This window comes from Crocodylus siamensis, chromosome 9 (assembly GCF_052110815.1).
Source record: "Crocodylus siamensis isolate JL-2025a chromosome 9, ASM5211081v1, whole genome shotgun sequence".
Classification (NCBI taxonomy): Eukaryota; Metazoa; Chordata; order Crocodylia; family Crocodylidae; genus Crocodylus; species Crocodylus siamensis.
In genome coordinates this window covers 69,126,635-69,143,998 of record NC_143403.1, presented here as the reverse complement: position 1 = coordinate 69,143,998, position 17,364 = coordinate 69,126,635, and the positions used below count along the sequence as shown (strand labels likewise).

General features: G+C 56.3%; 1 protein-coding gene across 1 annotated transcript in view; it reads left to right on the top strand.

Annotated features, from left to right (window-relative positions):
- The window catches only part of HIP1R (huntingtin interacting protein 1 related), a 42,323-nt gene that overhangs the window by 2,707 nt on the left and 22,252 nt on the right, over nt 1-17,364 (top strand). The window contains exons 2-4 of the mRNA XM_090062856.1: nt 14,660-14,723; nt 15,409-15,551; nt 16,616-16,672. Of these exons, the coding sequence (XP_089918982.1) occupies nt 14,660-14,723; nt 15,409-15,551; nt 16,616-16,672 (264 nt within the window). The remainder of the gene's footprint in view (nt 1-14,659; nt 14,724-15,408; nt 15,552-16,615; nt 16,673-17,364) is intronic.

Here is a 17,364-nt window from a genome sequence, read left to right as displayed (position 1 = left end):
AAATCCTTCTCAGACAAGGAAGTAGCTGGTCGGTGTCTCTGCGAAATAATACACGCAGCCTCTGTGGCCTTGCCTTGATGGATCCCAGTTTTCTTTTAAGCTGACCTGCTTCATATTGCTGCTGTGTCTTCAGGATCCCTGCTTTGGCCGTCCACTCAGGGTAGCCTGTTCCCCCAACCCCAGAGAGGGCAAGACGTGCACCAATGTGCCACGGAAGTGCAAAGCTACCAAAGGCCCTGGTGCTACGTTCTTCCTAGTCTCCCTTCTGCTCTGGATCGGGACGCTGTTGGGGCCAGAGGGTGCAGTGAGGCACGTGCAGTTGCCCCAAGACACTGCCATGTGTCTGACCTAGATGTGCACATCAGGTATTGGCTCAGCCATCCAGCAGGGTGTAACGCAGCACCTTCGGTCTGGCACTGGGGCCAAAATCTCATCCATTGTTAGGAACAGTCAGCGCTCCGGTGCCGGCTCTGTTTTGTGCTGGGCATACGCAGAGGTCCATGCCCTGCCCCAAAGAGCCAGCAGTCTAAAAGATCGTGGGCACCATGCCCTGCATTGCTTCCTAGCCTGCTTACTGCTTGCTAAATCTTTCTGCCCTGCCACAGACCAGCTTTAATGTTAGGACTGTCTGCCACAGTGGCTGCAGCCCTAGGAGCAGAAAGAGGTACAGTAGTTAGCTGTGTTAGTCTGAAGGCAGGCAGGAAGGCAGGGGAGACTTTGCCTATAAGGTGCAATTCTACCCTGTAAACTGTAAGACCAGAGAGAAAATTCCCCTGATGATTTTTTTTTTTTATTACTATTTTGTGCATCTGACGTCCTGTTGGATCAGGTCACTTCCTTGGTTTCCCCTGTAGTCTTTGTGTGGGTTTCACACCCAGACGCAAGGGAGGGAGAAATAGAAAAATAGAATCATAACCCAGTAATTAGTTGACGTGACGGGTTGCTGCCCAAAGCTAAATTACTCATCCTACGCTGGCTAGATTTCAGATGGATTGAAGTTTTGTTTGTGTGTCCACTGGTCTGTCTAGGACCAGATTTCCAAATAACTTGTGGCAAATAAACCTGAGTTAGTGTCCAGAAGCAGGTATCTTGTGAAATGTTGTGCACTATAGTAATCCTCTTGCAAAGGGCATGAATAGCGATGCCCCCTACTTAGTTCTGTCTGAAAGGTGCAGGGGTCCCTTTAAGTGTATCGCTGCCGCAAACGATGGTGTAAGTAGGGTAACGGCAGGAAAGTGTCTCAGTTAAATTTGTGCTCAGAAATCCCAGACGTCTCTAGCTAATATCAGTACCAAACTGTACAAAACTGACCTCCTTTCTTCGTGCGGCGACTTGACCAGCACAGGCCCCTTTACCGTCCTATGGATGAATGACTGAGCTCCATGAATCAGAAACTGGGAGCATCCTAAAACTTCAGAGCTTTAATCTCAGCAGCTGCCGTAAGTAATGACTAATTATTGACTCTGTGTCACGTGGAGTGGGCGGTGCCCCGCACCTGTGCCACGGGTTTGACAGTGTTCCTGCAAACATTGGCCGGAGGCAGAGCCGGTGGTTTTTGCCGAAGAGCGTGTCCCTCAAATATTCCGATGTTGCAATCGAGAGGCTGAAACCGAGTGATCAGTTCCAGGAACTTGTAGCGATTGGCCCCTCCCGGCTTTTGAGATTATTTGGGAATGGAAATTATACATCCCTCACCTCCTGGCACGGGGCCTCTCCCATCACTGGCTTTACGCATCCTCCGCCCAGGCCGGCTGGGAGCAGGTGCCAACAGGGAGATGACGCCATCCTGATGGAAATGAAGCTTGTTTGGATGCAGGTGCCAGGGGCCTGAGCACACCTTCCGCTTCATAATGAAATTTCTTTCTTGCATAAAGCTGAGAGATGCCTGTCCCTCTCCTGACTGCCCCGTTGCTCATCCGGAGTCACTTCCTTCGGGATAATATCCATTCCCCTGTGGTATCTTCCCTTGCAGGAACACGCACTTTAAGAGCCAGTGCTAGCTTTGAGATGGGATAGTGCAGCCCAGTCCAGCAGGTGCTGGGAACTCCAGCTTCCTCCTCCTGGAGCTTTTACTACTTATAGAAGTATTTTTTCATGCTGTTTGCTCCTTGTACCCAAGACCGTCATTTCAGGGTTTCGTGCACTTAGCTCAGCAATGTGATGTTTGGGCTGTTAGTGCTTGCAGGGCACAGGGGGGCTATTTGAATTTTAAATATTTCGGGTATGAGCTCCTGCAGACAGTTTCTTTGACCCGAAGGTTTGTGGGGTTCCAATCCCCATCCCCAAAAGAAAAGCAGTGCATTGGGCCAGATGTACCTGGGGGGCATGTCTTCACACACCCATGCTGGAGGTGTCGGTAATACAGGAGCCATCCAAGAGCGTAAAACCCAGGAATCCTGACTCCTGGTTTCCTGCTTTAAAGCGTAGCTGGGACAAAAATGTATTTGTATTGCCACTGACTTCTGCACTCCTTACACTGTCAGGGATGAGCGTCTCAGCTAGCTTAGAAAGTCCTATGAACTAAGCAGATGTCCAGAATACAGGGTACGTTTCCCCGGGTGTCGTTTATCACATCCCTTAATTTGCTTGCTTTTAAGAGGTCATTGGAGGCAGGGCCGATTTGGCAAATGCCGTGCCAATTACAGCGAAAGGTTTACAGAGCAGTATTCGGCTACCAACAATAAACTGTGGAAGCTGGACGTCCACCTTCGCCGTATCACCTTCAGCATCTCAGGCTGGCTTGTTCCAGAGCCTGCGGTGCCCGCCATGGGCGGAACGGGTGACAGGATCTGGGTGGTAATTAGAGGCGCCTGGAATGAAAGAAAGGAGAGGCGAGCACCCGGCCTCTCTCATTTGCACTCCGTAGTCGTGAGCTGTACCCATCGCATTGGCTAGGTTGTTGGGTCTGAGTAATAGGCTTGGCCCACCGGGGACAGTTGCCGGACACCTGGACCCCATTTGCAGTACAACCATAGCCTTAATTAGGGAAAGAAAGGGGTGGAGTGGATCTGACTCCAGTGAGCTGCTTAGTGGGGGAACAGGAATCCAGGTAGATGTCCAGGGCTCAGCTAGAGGAGATCTAGGAAGGATGAGCATAGCATTAGTATCCATTTGGTTGATTATGCAGATATGAGGTTTCTGCCCACCCTAACACTGACTTAGTATGGCACCTCTTACCTAAGCCTCTCAAAGCACTCAATAAAGGGTAAGGGATGAAACCCGGCTGGGATGCTGGTGGTTACGATCCCCATTTCAGCTGGAGGAGTTGAGCTACAACAGTTATTTTTTGCCAAGAGATGCACGGGACATGTTTCAGGGCTGGGGAGGGAGCCTGACCTCAAGACCTGCTTTCAGGTATCAGGTTGTTATATCTGCAGCCCTGGGCTCCTCCCAGCCCTTCTGCGAACCCGCTCTGATGTTGCTGTCTGCTCCGCTGTGGTTTTGCAGTGCAAGAGCAGTGGTAGGCACAGAAAAGAGAGGGTGTCTAAGTCAGTGGTTTAGGAAGCCGAAGGCAGTCCCACCATCCTCTAAGCGCAGTTGCTGATGTAATCTGCTATTTGGGCCACAAACACACAGCACAATATTGTCTACACAGCTCATCCTGTCAGCCCGAGTCTCCTTGCTTGGCGGGAAAGGTGGGACGAGCAGAATCGCAGCGCTGCCGGGTGTTACTGGTAGAAACGAGCAGCGGTGGAGGAGCGAACCGCGTTCCCAGGTTAACGGGTCTGCACTGGGCGCAGGGTTGAACACCCAAGATGGATAGGAGGCAGTATAGATGTGCACCTTATAGACTAGGATACGTAGAGAGCATGAGCTTTTGTGAGCTCGAGTTTGCTTCGTCAGATGCTGTGAAAGGACCCCATGGGGCAGCGCAGAAAGCTCGGGGGGGAGATGAACACCAAAGCTGGGGTGAGAGGGAGAAGGGAGACCTTTGAGACGTCAGGGCTGCTCCCTCTGCGCAGAGCTGGAAGGGCAGCACCACGTTGTGGCAGAGCGATCTCTGGAGGCACCCGTTCCAAATGTGAACAAAGCAAGAAACCCCGGGGGGCGGCACATCGGACCTGCCCTGCGATGCTGTTGCAAGTGGCTGACGCTGCAGAGATGCCAAAAATAGGGAAGCGAGGCACAGGGAAACATGAGGTCTCTAGTGATGTCTCATCGGAGGGAGAATGGAGACTCATGCGTCGAAATGCCAGCCGCCGGATCTGCCTGTTCTCCCACCCGTATTTCCGCAGAAGGGAACCTGATGAATCGGAGAGAAGCCCCAGCTGCCTGGTGGATGCAGTCATCTGGCTGATCTGGGCCAGGGGAAGCACAGGCTGGAAGCACGGCTGCAGCACCCTGCCAGGTCTGGCTCGCGGCGGCCTCTCCGGCTAGCCTTCCTTCGGGCTTGGCCGTGCTTGGAAATTTCCCAAACGCCTTCTGGCAGAACTCCCCAGGCGGGTATTTGTGTGGCATTTCGGCGGAGGTTTGAACCCAACTGATTCATGTGGATCAGAAACTTGGGCATGTGGCCAGGCATAGACAAACCTTCCCCGGGCCGCCCCCTCTCCACTTTTCCCGGGCAGGCGGAGGAGCAGGTGCTGCATCCTGAGCTCAGGTTACCCCCGCGGCCGCGGGGACGGCAGCCAGCCCGGAGCCCAGCTAGACTGCTCTTGGAGCTGGAGCCACGCAGCGCCTCCGCCTGCCTTCGTTTTTGGAGGCCGGGTGACTGTTTGTCAATAGTGCATGAATGAGCCTCTGTCTGGCTGCCTCGCGGTGACGTACGGGCCTTCTCGCACGCGCCGGGCCGAGGCGACCGCCGCGAGAGACGGCGGAGCCGCTGGGGCTCTCGGCCAAGGAGAAGGCAGCCGGCCCGGGGGAAGCGTGTAAGGGAAGGCGCGAGCTCCCGGGGGGGAAGGGACGTCCGTGGCCCTGGGTGGGGGGCTGACCCAGCCTTCCAGCTGCAGATCCCAGCGTGGGCATCGGGGTCCTCAAGCTGCTTTTGGGGTGTAGGTCCTTACGATGCAGTAGCTAGGAGGATGTAGTGAGTGAGTTTATGCATCAGCCCCAGGCAGCAGCATGTCCCTCAGGTCATAGGGCACAAGGGACTGGATAGCCCTCTCGGTTAGCATCTAGGTGTAGCTGCAACCCTGAGCCTATATAGAGCTGTACTGTGACCCACAGTGACTTCTTTGTTCGGTGGCTCTTCCCTCGCCTCAAAACGTACGTGATCGGAAAGGGTCAGACCTCCGAGTCTCTCGGTAACAACTGGCCATGAAGCAAGACGGTTTTGTTTCTGCGGAGCTGGCCCTTGGAGCCTTGACTTGGAAATTAGCTCTGTCTTGTGAGCGGGGGGGGAGAAAAGAGCCCAACTGCGCCGCGGTCTTTTGAAAGACCGTTCGGGTCATGGGGCTCCTGTCTCTCTGCCAGAGGCAATGGGTGAGAACTGGATAGCGAGCTCCCGGCCCTCGGGGAAGTGAAATGCAATTCCTCTGCCAACAGGAAGGTGAGGGCCTGGTCCTGCTCTCTGGGCATGCACGGTCTCGCTGTCTTTCCCTTGACAGAGGCCTGCTTCTTCTGCGGGCAAGCTTGTGCAATGAGCCCCGGGACCAGATTTCATCCGGTGTGTGATTCAGCACCGCGGGGCGGAGGTGAAGGGGAAGGCTGCGTGACTCCCGGGTGCTTGGTGTGCCGCCACACGAAACCACTGGTGAAGACCCAGCGGATGTAGCTCTTGTATAACCCTGCCTCCAGCCCTCCGAGGGCTGCCGGGTGGGGTTTTGGGGCTGATCCCGTAATCTCTCCGGGAGATGGGATTAACTCATTGATAGGCCGGGTGGCTGGCCGAAAGGCATGCTTTTGCAGGGTTGCGGGGGACGGGGGGCACCCGATTGTCCGCCTTCCACGTGTCGGGGTTTTGAGGGGGCAGGCACATTCCCTGGGGATCCTGCCGCCAACAGGGCCTATATTGCACCGTGCGCACAAAAGTCTCGTAAAGCACTTGGTTATAATAATTTAATTGGGGAAAGAAAGGTGAGGGGTGGTCTGACTCCAGTGAGCCACGTCCAGGTAGATGTCCATGGCTCAAGCTAGCAGAGATCTAGGAAGGGTGAACATAGCTTTAATATCTCTTTGACTGATTCCACAAATACCGATCACCGCCTTGCAGAGGCTTTATGGGCTTGTTGCATTGCTGGGTACCCTGCCCCCTGCCTGTCTTTTGCTTTGTGGGTGAGGCATCGTTGCCGCTCCGTTCCCACTGCAGTAGGTGCATCTAATCCACGTGACTTGGCGACATATTTGATATTCCATCATCCACAAACCCTGATATTAGGGCAGTAGCTTCAGGGGCCAATCTTACGGCAGAAACCATCCTGCATGACCTCGGTACACTCCAATCCCGTTGGATTTTGATGCAGTGAAAAAGGACTCGGCACACGGAAAGATTGGGCCCTAAATCAGTAGGCCTGCGTGTGACCGGGAAGGAAGGGGAACACTGCTGATTCCCCTCTGTGCATTTAGCCTGTCGATGCAACAAATGGGTCCTTTCGGTGAGGCAGGGTGAGTGCATAGACATACGTAGTGCCCAGCCCCAAAGAATCCAGATCTTGGGGAGAAGGGCGATCCAAGCAACTGCTTGTGACCCAGACATCCCTGTGCACCCAGGCGTTGGTACTTGGGGTGAATGCCAGCGGCCCCCGTGAAGGAGGGTGGCTGTGTTGGACATAGTATTCACAGCAGTCCTTGCTTTCCGAGCTCTAGCTCATCTCCAAGAGGGACCGGTGAGAGCTTTAACTTGTTTTGGGCGTCACAGTATTGCATCCTGAGAAGGAGCAGATATTTGAGGAGGGCTTTGGCTGGCTGTAGGGGGCTACCTTCCTGCTCGCTTCACATGCGTGAAACCCAACTCTGGCTGTAGCTCGCGCTCACCACTCGGGCCGCACATCCAGGCCCGGCGGGTATATCCCGCTTCATCTCCACAGCGTGTCGTGTCGGTCGGGAAGAGCTGGCCCTTGCAGGCTCATGGGCTCAGAGCTAACAGTTCCTCCCCAGCCCTGCGTGCTCAGCAGCCTGACTCCACTTCCCAACTGCAGGACATTCGGCGGCTCTGTTCTCCTTGGCCAGACCTGAGGCTTGCTAGGAGAACAGCTGTCATTATGCTCGACTAGCGCCCCAGAACGCGTGAGCCTATGAAGTCCAGGCAACCCATCCCTAGTGCTCCTCATCCTAAAGAGGGTAGAGCCCCATCTTAGATTTGCACCAAGACAGGCCAGCGTCTATGGGCTATTAACAGAGTACACTGAAGAGCTGCCCTGCCAGTGCCTGTGCCGCACCGGATCTAAGCCTGCAGAAAGCTAACTAGTCCCAGGATCACAGCCGCTTGCAGAAGACCCCGGCCGTGGAGCGCTCGCCTACAGAAGCCCCAAATGACTTAGCCAATGACTCTATCGTGGCAGAAAATTGACTCGGCTCCTCGCAGGTCAGCTTCATCGGGACATTTCTATCAGGCAGACTCGTGATCTGTGTTACCTCGGAGGCCCTGGTGAAGAGGAGCCATCGGACTGCTTGCTAGCAGCTGTCACAGCCCCCTCGACCGCCCGTTACCACCGCCGCCCCCGTGGCGGCATGCCCAGTGCCTCCCGGGAGGCCTGCCCTGAGATCGAGGCCATTTCAAGCAAGAGGGTGAACGGTGAGGTGCGCCCGGTCCTTCCTCATACCGACAAAGCCAAGTTAAATGTGCGTTGCCCCAAGTGCCTGCTGGCGTGAGGGCGGTTGGCGTCAGCCCCGAAGCCGCATCTGTGTCCAGCGAAAGGCTGACACAGAGGCTGCTTATTTTCCTTTTCTTTTTTTTTTACGATCTGAAGATCAGATGGGATCTTGGCGGGCCTGCACAGGGGAGAGGGAATGCCATGCAGGAGCGCATTACAATCCTCCATGCAAAAGGCTCATAAAGGCCTTTTAATAGCTCGTTAATTAACACTTTTAAGCTCTTCAAAGCAGCTTTGTTCTACTGAAAGATGCCTTTTCCCTTGCTGAAGAAAGCAAACCCATCACAAAGCGTGCCGAGCCTGACACGGGGCATCTCTGCTGTCAAGTCCGACACGTGTCGATGCTGAGAGCCATTGGACACGTACGAAGCCTTGGCCGTATCTGCGGGTGGATCTGTGGGAAGCAAAGGCTCTGTTCATTGTCTTGGAGATGCAGCTGCGGGAGGCCTGGCAGAGGAGGCACGAGTTACCAGAAGGGCCATAAGCACGAGAGGGTGAAGATGGCATCTCCCAGCTGCCTCGGTCAAGAATTATGCTGGCCTCCAGCTCAGGGGCGAGTTTCGCAGAAGGCAGGTAAAGGCCTGCGCCACCCGTCCCCGCCAGCAAAAGAGCATTTGAATGAGAAAGGAGGCCCTCGCTTGCACACCCGCGCTCGCTGGGCGGCTGTCCCCGTCTGCCTGCTTGTGGTCCCTCACCAGTCTCATCTGCGCACGCGACAGCCACGTAAGCTGGCAGCGCCTCTCGTAGATAAGTCCCCTTTTTATTCCCGGTCCGCCCTTTTTAAGACAGCGGGCTCTCGTTAGCTCTGCTGGCCCCGCGCCACGCGTAGAGGAAGTGGGGCAGTCCAGTAGGAGCTGGCCTCACTTTGCGGGTTTGTTCGGTGCCGGCAGGCGCGCTGTCTTGGGCCCCGCCGTAGTCTTGCGGAGGCCTGGGCTGGGTGGCTCAAGGGCCTTTCCAGCCTGTTCAGGGAAGAGAGCACGCTAACAGGAAACAGGCCGGCAGTTATAGCTGGCCTTAGGACTGCTGACAGCTAATCTGATGCCTGCCTTTGGATTTTTTCCACCCCCAGCCCCCTCTCTGTGTGGTTGTTGTCTTGCAAGCTGATCAGGATGAAGTCTTCCCCGTGCCCTCAAGATAGGTAGCTGACTGTGCTGGGTAGAGGATAAATGGGCCTTTGCATGTGAGCAGGAGCAGGCACCAGCACACCGAGGTGGTGGCTCTGTCCTGTTGCAGAGGGTTGGAGAAATAGGGGTGATGCGGCAAGCAGCCGGAGGTGGATCTCCCGCCGTGGCCCCTCGCAGCCCCCGCCACCCTGCTCAGCAGGAAGTGGCAGCATTTCCCACCTCCCAGGACACGCCGGCCCGGGGCTGGGGCAGCTCCAGGCTTTGTCTTGCGTCTGGAGCTGGGAACTGGGGTCGCAGGTTTGCACGAAGGAGTGCCCAGGGGTCAGTTCATCTGCCCCCGGCTCTCATCGTGGATAGTCCAAGCTAATTTGAGTTGAATGCCATTCAAGCTATGTGGGTGACAGTCCGTGCCTGTTTTGGAGGCGTCCCAGCCAGAACGGTCAGCCCCAGGGTATCGCCCACCCAGAAAGAGGGGAGGAGGAAGAGCAGCCTCCTCCTATCTGCCTCCTTGGAAAAGGAAGGTGGGGGGCTCTGTTCAGCCAGCAGCTGCTTTTCCTAGTCCAGACCCTCATTTTGACTTGTAACGATTACAAGGACAACAAGGCCTTCGACCCCCACATGCCACATCTGTGCTACCCTCCCTGCAAAGGGAAGGCCAGGTGGTCACCCATAGCTTCTTGCAAAGCCTCCCACCTGTTTCCTGCGCTCCCCTGCAGCATTTTCCATCCTCGGGGAGACAATTCACAGATGAAGGGAGAGCGGGATGCTGTGAGATGGCACCCTGATGCAAGGGAAGAGGGCATCTTAACTTCATCAGTGGGTTAGTGAAGACAAGCGTGCATGCCAGGTTTTCCCTTTGATGCGAGGATTTGCAGGAGTGTGGGTGCTCTGCCCTTCCTCCCCCCGGGATACTTTGCAGATCTGATTTCAGCCCAGATCTTCCAGGAGCCGAAACCAAGACCCTGTAGCAGAGGAGGAGGGTGACTGTCTCGGTGCAGAGGGAGAAAAGGCCACCCGGGCAGATGTCAAAACGCTTTACCGAATTGGGGAGCCGACTGGTCGCAGCGATCATCTCGCACAAGGTCCAAACCTCTCCGCTGCGGAGCTGGCAGGCGAGGGCAGTTTTACCTCTCGAGGAGCAGCACTTCTCATCTCACCTCCTCATCTCCATGGTCCAGGTGGGGCTACAAGGAGGCAGGGGAGATGGGATGGGAATGGCATGCCCACATTGCCTTCAGAAACCCAAGCAGCTTGCTTCTTTGTGCCTGGGAAATCTGGTCCAGGAGAAAGGAGCTGAATTCCCCTGGAAGAGCGTTTCTAGATTCCCCGTGGATCCAGCTCCTCCTAAGGGACGTTAGAGGAGTCTTGAAACTTGGGGGAGCAAGGACAAAACCGGTCTCAAAGGCCTTTGAGCAGCCAAGAGCCTTGTAGCCGAGCCTGGGGAAGTCCCACACCCCCTTTTTAAATTCGACCCCTGGCTGGAGAGGCAGCCGTTCGATATGGCATGGAGCCCAGCCCGGATGGGGACACCGTAAAGCCTGTCCCAAAGGATTTCCCACTTCGGCAGCGCCAGCCCGCCCCGTAGGCGCACGGCTGAAGACGCTCGTTTCTAGAAAGGTTGTGCTCTTCTGGTGGAGCGTGGCCCCCCCCGAGCGAAAGGCGCGGTCGTCTTCCCCGGGCCGCTGTCTCTGCTCGAGGTCTTAACCCCGTCAGGCAATCGGAGAAGCGAGCCTTGTGCTCTCGTCAGGGGGGACTGCAATGTGGCCTCGTTGCGTGCCAGGAAGGAAAAGGCTGCATGAAACGAGGCATTGATCTTCCCCCAGCGCGTCGCGCCTCCAAAGGCCGCTGACCTTGGACCTTACTGCCAGTAACCTGGAACCCGTTACGGCTTGGAAATCGCGACGTGATGGCCGGGTCGTTTCAGATCAGCCCCTTTTAAATGAAAATGCAAAGAGTGCTCTCGAGTCCCCGCTCCACTCCACTCGCGTGCAATGAGACGCCGCCGGCTCTCGTTGTTGTATGGAAACACCCGTGTCCTGTGACATGTAACAGAGCCTCGCTGTGCTTGGGACCATGCGCGGCTGAGCGACGCGTCCCCGCGGCTGCTCCCAGCCGCAGCGCATGCCGCGGTGGAGCCGTGCTCGGTGCCCTCTGCCCCTGCCCTCTTCGGTTTCCTTGCTGCTCTCGCTCCCAGGTATTCGCGTGGCATCTGCCCACGAAACATGCAGCAAGGGGACATCAGCGACTGCTTCAGCAGCGTAGATCCGGCTGAGAGCCTGATCCTTTGGTATCAAAAGAGCTAAGCCAGCCTCCCGGCTAGTCAGCATGAGAGTTGCACTCGGCAAAGACATCTCTGTGCTCCTGCAGCTGGGTCAGCCACACGTGTCCCTCCCTCCAGTCCAGGCGCCCAGATCTCAGTCCGGAGCGTGCCCTGCCGGGGAGCCTCTCCTGTCTGTCGGAAGAGGCGCGGGAGGAACGCGCCGTTCATTTGAAATGGCGTTGGTGGCATGAACCAACCAGACAGCTGTCGCCTGGTGTGTCCGCGGGAGCCGTGGTCAGCCAGGTCACGAGGGAGACGTCGCTAAATTCTTCAGGCGTCCAAATCATGTAATGCCTGGTCCCATCCCAGGCGGGCATGCCCGAGGGGTAGGGCAGCAACCTTTAATAACGCTGGAAGGTTATTTCCCATCAGGATGGATTGGTACGTGTTGACGCAGAGCACATTGCCCTTGCGCACCTCTCCGCGTGCGTGTGCGTGCCCTGCCACGGGAACGAGCCCACGTGCCCGTAGCGCTGGCTGGGCAGCGAACCCGCACCTCACAACGTGCTGCTGGAAAGCAGCCCCCGCAGAAGCCATCTCAGTCCCTTCTAGCGTGAGCTCCCCGTCTGGCTATCGAGAGACACCCTGCTTTATAAAGAAAACCACAGATGCTGACCCAGGGCGCTACGCACCCACGCCCGAGCAGCAACGAGCAAGCGTCTCCGTTCGGCGGTAGCTGTCGAAATGAAAAGCATCGAGCGACCGTGAAATCAAAGGAGAATTTTTGTCGCGGGACCTGGAAATGTTCCAGGCGGCCGGTCGTGCCGTGAAACGCGCAGCGGCGCTTTCCGAGCAGGGAGTCCTCGTTAATTTATACAGCTCAGCGGCAGCACCGGGTCTTGGAATCTAAATGAATTATGGTACAATAGACGTCTGTCTGAAATGAGGTCAGGCACGCAGGGATTGAATGAGGCCTCGAAATAAGGGGTGCCGCGGTACAATAACAACCCCGAAGACCGTATGTTTCCGGGAAGTCCTGAAAGTTTTGAGGGACATGCTTTGAAAAATAAAATGTGCAGCTCTAAAGAGCTGCGCCGGCCTGGCAAAGGAGCCCTTTTCCTGGCGGAAGGGACGCACACCCGAGGAGTGCGTTAGCAAGTCCCCACAAGCAACCAAACCAAATGAGCTACTGGACTCTCGGCCCGCGTTTGAGGTTGTTCACGAGCTAGACTGCGGTTTTGGTGTATGTGCCCAGTGAGGAGATGGGTCTGCCCTGCTCGCTTGTACAAAAAGACGCCAGCTTTCAGCTCTGGATTTCCATTCCTCAGTCGTTAGCGCCTTCCAGAATGACCCCAAAACCGATGTGCGTGCCTATAGGCGCGTGCTCTGTGGGTTTTGAACTTCTCTGGGCCTTGAACTCACTTTGATGCTAGAAAATACGTAACCCGTTGGTCAGGGTCGGCTCGTTTTGCGTCCTCAGAGGGATGGAGGTTCACATCTTGCCAGAGCCGCGGCAGCATCCCGTGTGCCCGTATCTCGGCGTCCGACTTCTGGGCTAGGCTCAGCAAGTCCAGTTTCTGGGCCCTGGGAGGCCAGAGGCTCTCCCTCCACTTTACGCAGGCTGGTTCTCCTTAACCGTTGCATCCTGTTGTGGGTTTCCAGGCTCCTACCACGGTCCCACGGTCTAACAAGTCCCGGAGGACTGCGGCCCAGGCACGGGTCAGGCGCGACTTCTCTAAGCTACGCTCTGCCGCTCTTCGGTGTGACTTCTAGGAGGCCCCTTTCGCCTACATCCACACACGGGCTGTGCTGGAAACCTGCCTGCGCTAAAAGCTCACCGCCCCCAGCCCCTGGCCGAGCAGCACCGCTCTGGAAGAACAGGATGGAGCTTGGCCGAGGACCAACGTGACCGGGGTGCAGGCATGGCGGTGACCGGGACGCCCGCAGCACTGAAAGGCCGAGTTTATCCTGCCTGCGAGGATCAAATGCATTTGAAGCGTGATTCCCATGTACACAAGGGGAGCAGCCAAGTGGGTCTTGCTGGCGGCTGCGTGCGGTCCTGTCTGCTCGCGTCGACACGGTTCCCTCAACCCCGGGGAGTCGGTGGCGGGGCGGAGCGGGAGTCTGCAGGCCCACACATCCTCGGGTATCTTTTTGACGACGGTAGCACAAAGAGGCACGGGAGGTGGTTTGCTGGGATCTGATTTTCGGGGGAGAACGTGTTTTGGTGTAGTGGGGTACAAGCTATCCCTGTAATAAAGACTGCCCTCCGCACTCTCTGCACAGCTTCCTGGCGCTGTGCTCGCCCTCGCCCTCGGGGTCTCTGGGGTGAGGCAGATGTTGGTCTCGGCTTTCCGAATGTGAAGCCGGCTGACCCTAAAAGAAGGGCTGAAGGGAGATGGGTTTCGTGTCGGGGTTAGAAAACAAATTCTGCGCTCGCCGTCACGCTCTCGCGACGCGTCTCGGAGTCGAGTCAAGCGAATGCAGCTGGCTCCTTTGCAGGAGAGCAACAGCCAGGAGCATCGACGCCTCTCCTCCATGTGGCCACGTGCCAGCCAGATTTGGGACCTGGGATCTTCCCGGCTGGTGGTGTTGAATGAGGCAGGATTTGAATGTGACTGTTTTCAAGAGCAAAGCGGCAGCTCTGTTGCTAGCAGGGGGGAACAGAAAGGAAAACGCAGGTCTCTGGGGGGCGTCTTTTGATGCCAGGTGATGCTCAAGGGAGTGCTGCTGTCTGTGCACCCTTACGTTGGGGCAGGAGGCCTCTCCAGTACATCCAAGTCCCGGGGCTGTGCTAGGACGGCTTTTCAGAGCGTGTCTCACCTCAGAATTGGAGACCAGAGAAATGGAGCCAGCAAGGCCTCGTCCTAGCTCCTCTCCTTACTGCAATTGCTTGTCTGCCGCTCTTCGGTGTGACTTCTAGGAGCCCCTGAGGAGCATTTGGAGATGCAGTGGGCCCGTCTACACATGCACGATTACTGCACAGTACGGGCACACATGCCCTCCACACAGGCCTGTACGCACCCACGCCCATACTGCCCATACTGCGCAGTAAATATGGCGACTTTTGCCAAATTGAACATAAATTTGATACCTGCATCATGTTGGTCTCAAATTTACGCCCAATCAATTACTGCGCAGTAACGCATGTGTAGACGCCGTACTGTGCAGTAACACTATGCAATACTAACTTGAGTCCTAAGTCAGCCCATGCGCAGCATGAACGTGCTTTTGCACCAGCACGTGTAGATGCCAGCCTATTCCTACTTACTGTGCAGTAAATTTAAGCCAGCATAAATGCACATGTAGACGCACACAATGGCTAGAAAGGAAGTTGGAATGAAAGATGTTTTATAAGATGCCAGTGCTGTTGAATGAAAAAAAAAATGTATCTGGCCATGTAATTCTCAGCAAATGGTGCAAAGGGGCCAGATGTCCTGTGTTTCTACAGCCTCTCAGCGGCAGCAACCTTAAAGGATTGTGCTGCGCCGTCCTCTGACTCGTTGTCTCTTGTCTCTCCGCAGGCTATGAGCATCAGCAAAGCCATCAACACACAAGAAGCACCAGTGAAGGAGAAGCATGCCCGCAGTATCCTTTTCCTCAGTGGCAGCAGCGAAATGTTGTCTGGATTTCACCAAGGGCTCTACAACAGTATGGCTACAGTTTCCTGCACGCCGGCCCGCAGTCGGGCACGTTTCAAGGGCTATAAATGTCGCAGGAGTTGGGAAGGACAAACCAGCTTTGTCATTAGGACTGGGGAGAAAGGGAGGGCATATTTGGCAGTAGCTGGAAGGCAGATGCTGGACCCCACAGACCATCAGGGTGAGTGGGGGTGGCATGCCACACAGTCCCATGTCTTTGCTGCAGTTGATGGAGAAGCGAGCTATAAGGCCATGGTTGGACCCAGGCAGTGAGGACGAGGGAAAATAGCAATGCTAAAACGGCTACGAGGTAGGGCACCTCTGGGGAAAGTGTAAATCGAGGAGCTGGGGGGGAAAACACTTCCTTGGCACTGCTCTCACAATGGCAGGCAAGAGTGCCTGGCTGTCCTGGGCAGTGCGGCTGCCTGCAGACCAGGCCACAGCACTGCTGATGGCTGCAGATGAATTGGAGTCCAGTCTGTGGTCCTTTTTAAAAAGGAGTAAACGTAAGAGACAAAGGCCACAAAGGTGGGGAGGCCGAGCGGGGCCAGGCAGCTTTTCCGCTCAGACCGGCTGGGCGATGGCATTCCCTGGGGCACATGCCTGTGCGATTAGCCTTGACTCCTGGGCAGGGATTATCCTGGGCACCCACCGTGAGAAAGGCGCGTTCACGTTCTGGTCCTACGCCATCGGCCTCCCCCTGCCCAGCAGCTCCATCCTCAGCTGGAAGTTCTGCCACGTTCTGCACAAGGTCCTGAGAGACGGGCACCCCAACGTAAGTGTCCGCTCTCGCACGCTGGGCACGTGGAGCATGTGTCCTGCCCAGTGCCCTATGCCGTTCACAAGGGAGGCTTCTCCTCCTCCCCGCGTGGCGGGGAGGGCACCTGAGGCACGGGCCCGTGGGAGAGGGTGCGTGCTGATGCGTGTCTGCGGATGGGCAGGACTCTCAGCCCCACTGGATGGCCGCCGGCTCGAAAGGCAGCACGGTCACATTGACAGGATGTACACGGGGCTTGCAGACCAGTGCAAATGAGGCCGGGATGTGCAGTGGGCAGAGGGACGGGCATATCAGCACCCTGAATTGGCACCCTGCTTCCAGGGTCAGACAGGCTTCCTGTGCTTGCTGTGATGCTGCCTTCACTGAACGAGAGCCCCCTTTTTCCTTGTAACATTCTCCGCTACGTGTGGTGCACGTTTCTCCCATGAGAAAAGTTAACGTTCCCTGCATATACGGTGCAGCGCCTCCCCCTGCCCCCAGCCTTGCGCTCTGCTTCCTGTAATGAGCACAGTCCTCCAGCGAGTCCAAGGCTGAATCATTGGCTTGACCGAGCTGCTGTCAGTCCTGCGGGAATGCTGAATCCGCTTTCTGGGCATTCCTGCACCCGTAGCACCCTCCGCCTGTAGACCTGGGATTTCATAGATGTCCTGGCCGCGGTGAGAGCAGGAGACATCTTCCTGGGCAGCACGTGTCAGCCGCGCGGCTGTAGCCCTGGGCGTGCTGCGTTGTGCGATGCCGGAGCACTTTGTTAGCAGAGCATTTGGAAGCTCAACCCGCAGGTCCCGATCTGAAAGGGACCTGGGAAGCAGCATAGCTAGCACTTGTGCGTCGGGGCTGCACAGACCCGTCCATCCTCATTGTGAAAAGCCACCTGGGGTGACACTGTCATAGTTGCCTCCTGCTCTCTCACTCGTAGCTCTCAAAGACTTCACTTGGTTGTAGTCCCTGTGATGTGGGAGACGGAGCCAGCGGTGGCGTGACTGGCCCGTGCTCTCGACGCTGCCCGTAATTGCACGTGAGCACGCATGTGGCATGTCTAACCCCTGTGCCTTTATTCCCAGGTTCTTCAGGACTGTCAGAGGTATCGGAGTAACATCCGGGAGACTGGAGACCTGTGGGTGAGTCGTGGCAATGGGCTGCGCCTGCTCCTGGGCTGCACCCAAAGCCCCGTGGTGTAGAGAAGTGCAGTTGGTCTTGGGGAACAGTTGGTTTCAGTCCTGGCCACAGTGACTGGACGTAGAGGGGCAGATGCTCTGGACAACATAACCCTCCCTCGAGCATGCTCAGCCTGTGCTGCATTGCTTGCTGAAATGGGGGTGGGATGAAGGAAGACAAACTTGATTTTTTTGGACAGGAAGCGAGCATGGCTGCCATATCTGATGCTGCAAAGGATGAGAGGAGGAAGTGGGGGAGATGGGGGAGGCCCAGACTGCACATTGGCCTCACCCTCTTTGCATTTGGAGAGCAAGGCAAAGCCCTGGGGTTTTGTCCACTGGCATCAACATCTGGGAAGCAGCTGGCTGTGTGGAGCTGAGCCAGCAATGTATCCTCACCCGTAGGAGAGAGAAGGCAGGGCAGCGCTTGCATTTAGATGCATGCAAGGCCTTGCCCTTCTGCGCTTATGGTCAAATTCCCTTTCCTGGTTGCTCAGAGGCTTAGCGGTCAGGGTGTGAAAGTCGGTGCAATGCAGCAGAGCTTGGCTTGTCTTGGGGATTTTCTGGTAGTGGGCTCAGCCCTGCTGGAAGGGGCAGGAAGATGGACGGTTCAAGTTGCTGGGACCTATTGAAACATGGGTGCTGTATTCCTTGGC